This window comes from Durio zibethinus, chromosome 11 (assembly GCF_047325235.1).
Source record: "Durio zibethinus cultivar Kanyao isolate XHJ-2024 chromosome 11, ASM4732523v1, whole genome shotgun sequence".
NCBI classification, from domain to species: domain Eukaryota; kingdom Viridiplantae; phylum Streptophyta; class Magnoliopsida; order Malvales; family Malvaceae; genus Durio; species Durio zibethinus.
In genome coordinates this window covers 18,725,780-18,735,567 of record NC_143172.1, presented here as the reverse complement: position 1 = coordinate 18,735,567, position 9,788 = coordinate 18,725,780, and the positions used below count along the sequence as shown (strand labels likewise).

Sequence of the window (9,788 nt, the reverse complement as noted above, 5' to 3'; positions counted from 1 at the left end):
GCCCAAACTTGATGTCATAGATTCTAATCGTCCAATTCAATAGGCGTAACCATTTAAATTTTGATGACTTTTTTTTTTTTTTTGGCTAAATAGATACTATGGCTTAAACAAAGTTTGCAACATTTGCCACTACTTGAATTTTTGCCTCTTCTCAAGTCATTTTTACTCCATGATAACTGAGCTTATTTCGTGTTATTCCACCCCCATTTGAACACACTCAATCCTACATAAACCCAGAAGTAGCTTGATTGGAGAAGCTGAGGTTGGCAACATTGTCTAACTGTTTTTGTAACAAATTGTTGAAATCAGATTCGGCTTCAAATTGTTGAGCTTGCGGGTGCTTGGCATGAGATTTCATAACTGCAACCTCGGCCAGGGTCTTAGCTAGCTGGCTTTCCGCATCGTGTATTTGCTGTTGCAGCAGAAATACGAGCCCAACGCAGCCATAAATAGGGTCTTCAACCCGACATTGTGCCTCGAAGTATAAGGAATCCGCTGCTTCAGCTCGCAAATGGGTTGGGAGTTGCTGGATAATCAGAGGCAATTAAGTTAAACCATTCTTGTCAAACAGCATAGTTGGTTCAAAAATTATTAAAGGCTCTTCAAATCAAATGCAATTAGGAACTTGCAATGGGAAAATTGTAGAAAGAAGCTCGCATGGGTGACAGAGTATCAAGTAGGCTTAATACTAATTGGACTACAAATCTAAAAACAAAATCATAAAATATTTATATCAAGAGTTTATAATTATATACAGGGTGAGGGAGATTTACCTGAAGTAGTTTTCCGACATTGCTGGCGCCATAGATTCTGTGAACAGAAACAAATCTTTGGGGATTATTGGATGGAAAATAAGGAGAGAAAATGCAATCGGGAGCACATCTTCTTCTTAAATATCTACAAGCCGCACAACGACCAGAATTCATGGCTCAAAAATATATTCAATCCCAAGAAAAGGATTCTCACAATCTCGTCTTGAAAAATAAATCTACTCAAGATTAGAGTTAATATATAGGAGAATTTAGTAAGGTTAGGAGATTGCACTAGCAATGGAGAAAATTTTAATTTCTTCCAACGGCTATTTTTTTTTTTTCAAATTTTGGGATTTGGAAGGGAAAGTTGCTAATATGGAGGGGATTGCCATATTTGCGCTGCCTGGAGAGAAATAAGTGCGGGAAGCTTTTTTTTTTTTTTCGTTTTTCATCTCCGATTCAGAATATTTAAACTTAAAATAAAAAAGATAAACACAGAAATTTGCGAAATATATAGAATTGAACAAACCAAGTATATAGAGTATACTACTACAATATCAAAATAAAACAACTGTAAAACCATGTCCAAGTTTCTTATAAACCAAACCAAACTATATGGTATCATTCATATCTAATTTAAATCCCAATCAACATATTCATTGGAGCTGCTTCATGATGATCAATTGCTCATGATGGATGATCAGATGCGTGCACCAATGATGTCATTCAAATTGAAGGTTGAAGCTGAACAAGGAATCTACGAAATCATCTCCCCAATTCTGCAATAAGAGCAAAAATCAAAACAAAAGGAAAGCTTTTTCTCAGGAAAGTTCTTTAAGAAGAAATAATTTGATTTAAATGTAATTAACCATAATTCATTTATACAATTTCAAAGAATGAAAGCTTGACACATGATGACAGGCCTGATTGTCTGATGAGTGATCTCCAGAAGCAGGAGCATTGTTCACTTGGAAATGTTCGCCTCCGCTTTGTTGCTAAATACATAACAACAGATGGATATGGGAAGGTGGCTAAGTGTGTTACATTAATATAACTTATAAAAACATAGCAAGCAAAATATTTCTTTTGTTTTCATGCAAATTTCATGTATCAGATTTGATGTGGGGTGGAAATTGAACTTGCCTGATTAGTGTTGTGATTAAAATTAGTTGGATGAGATTCATCCGAAGGATAAGCACCTCCTCCAACGCTGATGTTCATCAACTCTTCATTACCACTTTGAACCTGGGCAGACCAACAAATGTGAGAAAGGTAGAGGGTAGTGGAATTGGGTAAAAGGTGAAGGAGGATCCTTATTCGGGATTCAGGAAAGTTGTGGACTTGCCTGCCCAAGAGCTTGCTCACTCCCAGGAGCGGTTTCTTCTAGAGACAACGATTCAGAGAAGTCAGAAGTTCGTCAAGTTTGGGGTAAATTTCCAGAAATATTGAGCTGCTAGAAAATTCAGGATTCTGGACGCCTTCCCCACCAGCTTGTGCTGTTCCGATCAAAATCAATTTGTTTGACAAGAAGATTTTCAAGTATCAAACAGAATGAAAGATCGATAGAACCAATTTGCTCAATTGCTAGAATAGAAATGTAGTACCTGATTAGGGAACTGATAGCTGTTCGACTCACGGAGGAGGTCGCTGAGGTAACCGTCACCAAGTTGTTGATGAGAAAGAGTTATGTTGTCAAGATTGTAAGCATTATTCATCAGATGATCAGAATTATAATCAGTTATTCCTCGAAAGGCCAAGACCAGCCAACATCGAAGTGTTTGCTTGTTGGTTTGCTACAGTACTGTAGGCTGGTGAAACTTGGCTTGCGCCATCTAACCCTGCGAAGAGAACCCTCCTTGAGCCACTGACCGAAAAGTTTGATTCCCCAGGGCTGCAGCATTTATTTTCTCCTTGTAAGTTCCATTCATTGATCCATAGCTGCCATTAAGACGGTTTTGACCTATTCCAAGTAGTTCATCAGGATTCAACTCCGTATAGCAATTATTATTAGTGCAACTAGAATTCAGAGTAGGATAGGGAGTACTAATACTTCCTACGTTTCCAGTGCCCAGAATAGAATTCGAAGAATGAAGGCCGGTGAGCCAAATCTGAACTGTGACGAGGAACCAGCATTGTAAAAACTTGGCCTTACTTGAATTTGCTGTTGGTACTTGTTCATTGAGTTTGCACCATTCATCAGGCCAATTGACGCATTGACTAGGCCACCAGACAAGCCACCATTTAGTAACAAATTCCAGCCATTCGCATATCCCAGGCGATTACCCTGATAGAGTGGATTAGTGTTGCCTGAGACCTGTCGCTTGTTAGCTTGATTGCCCAACATACAGGATTGTCCATATCCATGTGGCTTAGTGCTTGAAGCATTCTGATTAGGAAAGAGTATGGATCCAAGGGTAGCAGCATTATGAGTAGAAACACTCCCCTCATATCCTGGTTGGAATGATAATCCCCTCATTTGTTGCAGTTGTTGCAATCGTGAATATTCTTGGGCGGTTTTCAGCAACAATGGATGGCCAGATGCAAAGCGTGACTTAAGGCCCCTCTCAACTAAGGCATTTGATGAAAAACAATTCCTCTCGCTACACGCTTTAAGAAGATCCGATACTTCTGAAAAATTTACATAAGCACAAGGAGGCATTAGCCGTTAGGGATTACAAACCATCGACAAAGTTTCAATAGTTCTTGCGTAAAGATTCTAAACAAAACAGAAACTCCAATCTTATACAAAATAGTACTGGTTTTTCCTTCTTTTGGTCAATATTGAATTATTCAATCGTAAATATAAATGTCTTTTTAATTTTTTAACATAGTTTCCTTGCATTGTAATTAATCATGGATGTAATTAAGCTTTATTTTATGCGTGATAATTTAAAAGTTATAAGAAGTTTTTAGTATGTACGGGAAATGATAAATCAAAAGTTCTTTTACTTTTAAAAGCATATTTGGCTGTTGTGGGAGTACAACACATTTTTTCTATACCTTTGACAAAATGGGCTTCAGATTTTTTTTTTTTTTACAAAAGAAATCATAACCTATGGATAAGATAAAAAAATTACAGATTCTAATATTTAAACTCCAAATCTTTTAAGAGTGATAGAATAAATCAGAGGAGTTAAACTTGACTTCGAAATGTACTTTAGATTTAACATCTCTCACATTCATCTTTTAATAAAATCCTTTTTTCCCTTTTTTTTTTTTAGTTTTAATTGCCTTCATTGTAACTAGTCATAGATTTCACCAATAACCCTAAACTTGGTATGATTAGTAACATTCATTAATATATGTAGTGTTGAAAATAGTGACTCAAGTCTCATAAGAGATTTGTTTTGAGATTGATTAGATATTATTTAATAGACAAAAAAGCTTGTAGGAGAAGAATTCTAAGAGAAAAAAAAATTCTTAATAGGCAAATTTATATACTTATAAATAGTGGAGTCTTTATATAGTTATGTATAAGAAAAGAATGTAAGGGAGTTATATGACTTTATTAGGTAGACATCCTATAAGACCAGAGGAGATTGATAAGGTCCTTATCTGTGTGTATGCTTAAGTAGACTAGAGGAAAATAATTGGGTTCACATAACTATGGTGCATGGGTGCACATGGTATGTGTTTGTTTGGGGTGAGACTATTTTGTAGGACTAGAAAAGAATGAGAGAGTTTATAAGCATTGATTGTAAATAAGTTTAAATTGATTATTTGTTTGTAATTATCTATAACTAATAGATTTTTTTCATTCACAAACGTAGGTCAGTTGGACTGAATCATATTAAATTGTTGTCTTTAGCGTGATTGAGTAGTCCTTTGATTTTGCTTCTGCTGACTTGATTGTTTAATTTGATTATGGCTTCTTTGTCTAACAATTGATATTAGCTATTGTAATCTTAACAACTGATATCAGAACTGAAGATTTAAGACATAGGAAGAGGCAAGCCTAAAAGATCTCAATTCAAATGAAGTGTTTGAATTTGTGTTTTAAGATTGGTTTGCATAAAGCATAAGAGAAGTTTGTTACGAGGCTTCCATTGTAAGTGCAGCCAAGCATGTCTAGTATGAAAATTAATGATTTGAGGAAAGTTGAGTTAAAGTAGAGATTGTTAGAATAGTGACTCAAATCCCATAAAAGACATATTTTGGGATTGATTAGACTTTACTTGATGGATAAGAAAACTTGTAAAAAAAAAAGAATTCTAAAAGGAATGGATTCTTGATAGGTAAATTTCATGCTTATAAATAATGGAGTATTTATATAGTTATGTATGAGAAAAAGATGTAATTGAGTTATAGGATTTTATTGGGTAAACACTCTATAAGATTAAAGGAAATTGAGAAGGTTCTTATGAGCATGTATGTTTGAGTGTACTAAAGCAGAATAAGAAAGTCTACATAAGTATGGTGCATGGGTGTATATGGTATGTGTTTGTTCAGGTTGAGAATACTCCATAATACTAGAGGAGAATAAAATGTTCTATGGGTATGGATTGTGAACGAGTCTGATTTGATATTTATTTGTAATTTTGTATAACTGTGGATCTTTTTTCTCAGTCATGAACATAAGTTGGTTGAGTTGAACCACATTAAATTATTGCCTCTTATGTGGTTGATTGTTTGGTTTTACTTCCACTAACTAGATGTTTAATTGATTGGATTTTTTCAAAACAATTGGTATTAGAGTTATCATGATTCTAACAAGTAGTACATATTAATTAACAAAATCCAATATCAATTCATTAAATAGTGGTACTACCAAAACAATTTGTAAATTTTATACATGGGTGCAATTTTATAAAAAGAGTGGACTAGACATCCCTCATATTCTTTTCGGTTGATGCAAAAATTTTCCTACTTACAGAAAAAAAAAAAGATTTTAATATCTTGGACATATTTATGTAGTAGGTGATTTTCCCACCATATCAACTATACAAGCTGTCAAAGTTGTATCCATATTGCTATTATAACCCATGATCAGATACATCAAAGTAATAGTAAAATTTTTCTTTAAACTGAAAATTATAAAAGTCTCTCTCTTTAACTTTTCCTAAGATATATATTTAATTAAGTTTCTAACTAGTATAAGCACTTGATAAATATGATAATTAAGGGGGAAGTAATGAAATAATTAGCCAAAAGCAAACCTGTAAATGACTAGCCACATTTTCTCTGGTTAAGCCTTGCACGTTCATATGCTCATGAATCTTCTTGGGGACAACTTCTGCTTCAGTTAAAAATAGAGAAAAAAGTAACCACCAATCATAATTATACAATAATAGAGTTAAAAGGATAAAAACAAAATAGAATATGAGCAAGATATATATCCCCATACTTTCCAGGCCAATATGTCTTAAGGTTTCCAAAAACTGGTTGTGAAGTGAATTTGGCCAAACTACCCTGGCCTTCTTGACCTTTTCTGAGGAAGATGCAGTTTCTTCTTCTTCTTCTTGATCATCCTTCCCCTTCCTTGATGCCTTTCTTTTGGATCCCATTCTATCATTGTTCTTTTCATCATTCACCGATAACGTGGATATTATTTCGCCTTTAGATAATTTTCCAGCTGAAGACGATTCTCTTTCAATGCTTCCAATTTCCTCAATAACAACGGATTTACCTTTCTTGGGTGCCATTGCATAGTGCCATACAATTTTGTGATTATCAGGGTTTAGGGGTTTAACTATAAAAAATGCAGTTCCTCGGTCTAACCTTTTTAACATGACACTTTCTTTATCATCTGAGGACATTACTGCATAAAAAGGAAAGATAAATAATCCTTAAGTTTGTTATATATTTACACATAAATACACAATTTAAAATTTAAATTGATGATGAAATAATTAATATAACATGACCATGCATGAGGGGAAGTTAAATAGAGCATTTCTTCAATTGTTTGCCTATAAGTTAAAATCTTTTATTTAATACTTTTCTAACTTTATTCTTTAATAAATTATGACAATATTGAAGTTAAAACATCTTCTATGATTCATAAATTAAATGTTCAAAGAACTTCGATATGATAAATATCAACTTAAATTATTTTGTTAGTTTTCCTCTAAAGAAAGCTTTTCAGCAAGTATATTGATTTTTACCCTTTGCATAGAGAAAATGGTATACTACTTACTAATGACGGGCAATTTAAATTCTCGGTTGATTTGCCTTTGAAGCTCAATCCCATTCATTTCTGGCGTGTGGAGATCCATGACAACTAGGTAAATACCTTAATGTGCTCGAAGAGTGGATAAAGCATCCACTAGGTTTTTAACAGTTGCAACTGAAATATACACATATAAGACAAAAAAATTATGAGTTTACAAATGTAATTAGTGGGAAACAGAAATTTAATTCAAGTCATTAGATCATAAGATGTAATTATGAAAATTCAAATTTCAAAAAGATATATAAGTAATTTAAAAAAAATGTGCATACATTATTATATTGTAATTGGCATATACATCCATGATTTTGATTAATTTTTAAAATTAAAACAAGCAAAAGAAAAAAGAAAAAGGATAATTATCATTTATATCCAACTACTCAAAACTTTGAAGACACATTCTTTATACTGTACTTAACATTGACTGTTCTCCATGCTTCTTTCATCATTAGAAATTAACGGGTTTAATTCTTAATTCATTTGTTTTTCAATTTCACAAGAAATAGAGATTAAAATTTTAGAAATCTTCTCTCTTAAAAAAAAAAAAATCTTCTGTTTAAGGAAGACTCTAATTACTAAGTTATATATGCTAAGGCATGCAAAATGTATGTATGTGTTTTTTTTAAGATTATAAGAATTTTATAACGGAGTTATCTAATAAAGAAAAAAAAACATAAAGAGTGGATAAAAAAGTACAATAACGATCTTATTTGTACTGGTCAACAAAAAAATGATGGAAGTGCAAAAAGAAACGCATGCATGAGTGTGTGTTATGTCCTGTGTGAGTACCAACGAGACTGAGACTTAAGCACCAGATAACGAGAAGAGTCTTTGGGTGTGCAACTAGGTGCTGAGAAAAAAAAAAAAAAAAACCTACGTGACAAGGCTCCAAAACACTCTAAGAGCCTGGGCGCAAAAGTTTTCAGAACTGCCCGTAGCCCAAGCCAAGCGCTCAGGCGCAAAACTTGCTTCAACCACCAGGCACTGGTACTGTAACACAAGTGTCTGGTGCACATGCATTGAAGGATCTAGAGTTCTTTGAACACGAGCCTTGGGAGGGAAGGGCCAGGACCTTTCCAACGCAAACATACCCCACGGTCTCCAGAATTATTCACGTTTCTGGAAGGGTTGCACCAACCTACGATGTGTCATCTCATGCCCTAAATGAGTCTAGAAGTCTATGTATGAGCCACACACTTGGTTCAATAATGATCACATCTTGTAAGAGGGCTTGTAGTATAATAGGTAGTCCACCGTTCATTCGCACTAAGTTGCTAGATGTACTCGAGTATTGTTTTAGCATAAAGTGTAGCATTTTTTCGAGCACTTTTTGCCTTCTATATCTTTGTTTCGAGGGTTATATTGATCTTTATTAAATGACACACTCAGTCAATCCAATAGTAGATTGATTTAGACATACTTGCACAAGTTCTCGTCTAAAACCACACGATAATTAAGCTTAAGTTTCAAGCTAGTGACATGTGGAAGTAATACAAATCATATGAATAACTCAAATATAATTACTTCTTACATTGAAAACCCTAAAATATTCTTGATCAATCATATCACTTTTTGTTATAAGAATAATAGAAAATGAAAAACCCCTTTTAATATTCTTTATAAAGAGTTCAAAAATTGAAAAGAAAGTTATTGTTAGAAAAAATTGAAATCACCATTTGAAATTATAAAAAAAAAAATCGTAAAATCCAACAATAATAAAAGTAGATGGAAATGAGAGTAAAAATTAGAATTGGCATGTATGCATAAAACCTTTGTAAAATCATAGTATTTTAATATCAATATAAGAACAAAAAAAAAAAAAAAGAGAACTAACCAAAAAAAAAAAGAAAATCCTTAAACTTGTACAAAAAAATTGAATAACTATACTTTCATATCACCGCTCTTTTAACATGGCAGATATGATTGCTAGAGAGTGGAATCATTATTCACCACCAAGATTGTAATTTTCAGAAGAGACAAGTTCATTGTAGGTTTCCAAAAGTCATTTGCAATTGATCTCTCATCAGAAACCATTGTTTCTTAGATAAACTTAATTTAATTTTGAAGCATTCATGGGAAAATATTTGTACTATATATGACTAACAATAAAAGTAAGGAAGTGCAAATTAGGAGCTACAAATGACAGGCAACTGGTTTTTATCGGAGATTATGAAGTTACACCTAAAAAATAAATTCATTCTTTGCTTTTTTTTCTTTTTCTAATTTTCCAGTTTCTTTCATTTTTTACAATAATTAATGATGAAAATCTAGTGTAAAATCTAGATTAAATGCAATTTACCAAAAATAGAGGTCCTTACTAGGAATTCTTGTAAACAAGATTTCTCAATCTTTATGTTCACACCATTTCCCTAAATTTAACATATTTTCCATTTTGAAACATATTTTTTGTCCTTGTCATAATGTCTATAACATATTTTAAATTTGTTCAAAAAGCTATCTAGTTTATTTAAATTTTATAAGGATTAAAAAAAAAAAGTAGAATAGAGTCTAATACTACTATATTTTTTTAAAATCTAAACAAGGTTTAATCTTTCATGATCTATGTGAAGTAAAGTTTAATTGTTCAAACCTTTCCAAAATCTACCATTTCTTAAGCATATGATCACAGTGCAAATATAAGCAAACTAATCATGATTTAAATAATTATTAGGTATATTATATATGTTATAAATGATATAATTTTGACAAATGTAGTAAATAGAGAAAATAAATAAACTTTACACAAGGTACTTCCATAAAACTTTTTTATAAATAATAATTTTCTCACTATGATACAAATGGATTTTTCTTAGGATTAATTAAAATCTTTAGTCCTTGATTGGATACTTTAAATCTTTATTTCATAA

General features: G+C 32.5%; 1 protein-coding gene and 1 pseudogene across 1 annotated transcript; both read right to left on the bottom strand.

Annotated features, from left to right (window-relative positions):
* Positions 1–223: 223 nt before the first annotated feature.
* On the bottom strand, positions 224–1,219 carry LOC111290996 (LOB domain-containing protein 23-like). Its single transcript, XM_022882523.2, has 2 exons — positions 774–1,219; positions 224–526 (listed from the first exon to the last, which is right to left on the bottom strand). Exons 1-2 carry the CDS (start codon positions 924–926, stop codon positions 224–226), a joined length of 456 nt encoding a protein of 151 aa, XP_022738258.2. The 5' UTR covers positions 927–1,219.
* A 940-nt stretch (positions 1,220–2,159) lies between these two features.
* Positions 2,160–8,955, bottom strand: LOC111290226 (putative two-component response regulator ARR21; annotated as a pseudogene).
* Between the last annotated feature and the right edge of the window lie 833 nt (positions 8,956–9,788).

Excerpts from the sequence above, each read along its gene's own strand:
- LOC111290996 (XM_022882523.2), bottom strand. The coding sequence starts at position 926 with ATGAATTCTGGTCGTTGTGCGGCTTGTAGATATTTAAGAAGAAGATGT. Across the intron at positions 527-773 it reads ATGTCGGAAAACTACTTCAG|CAACTCCCAACCCATTTGCG; the intron begins GTAAATCTCCCT and ends CTGATTATCCAG.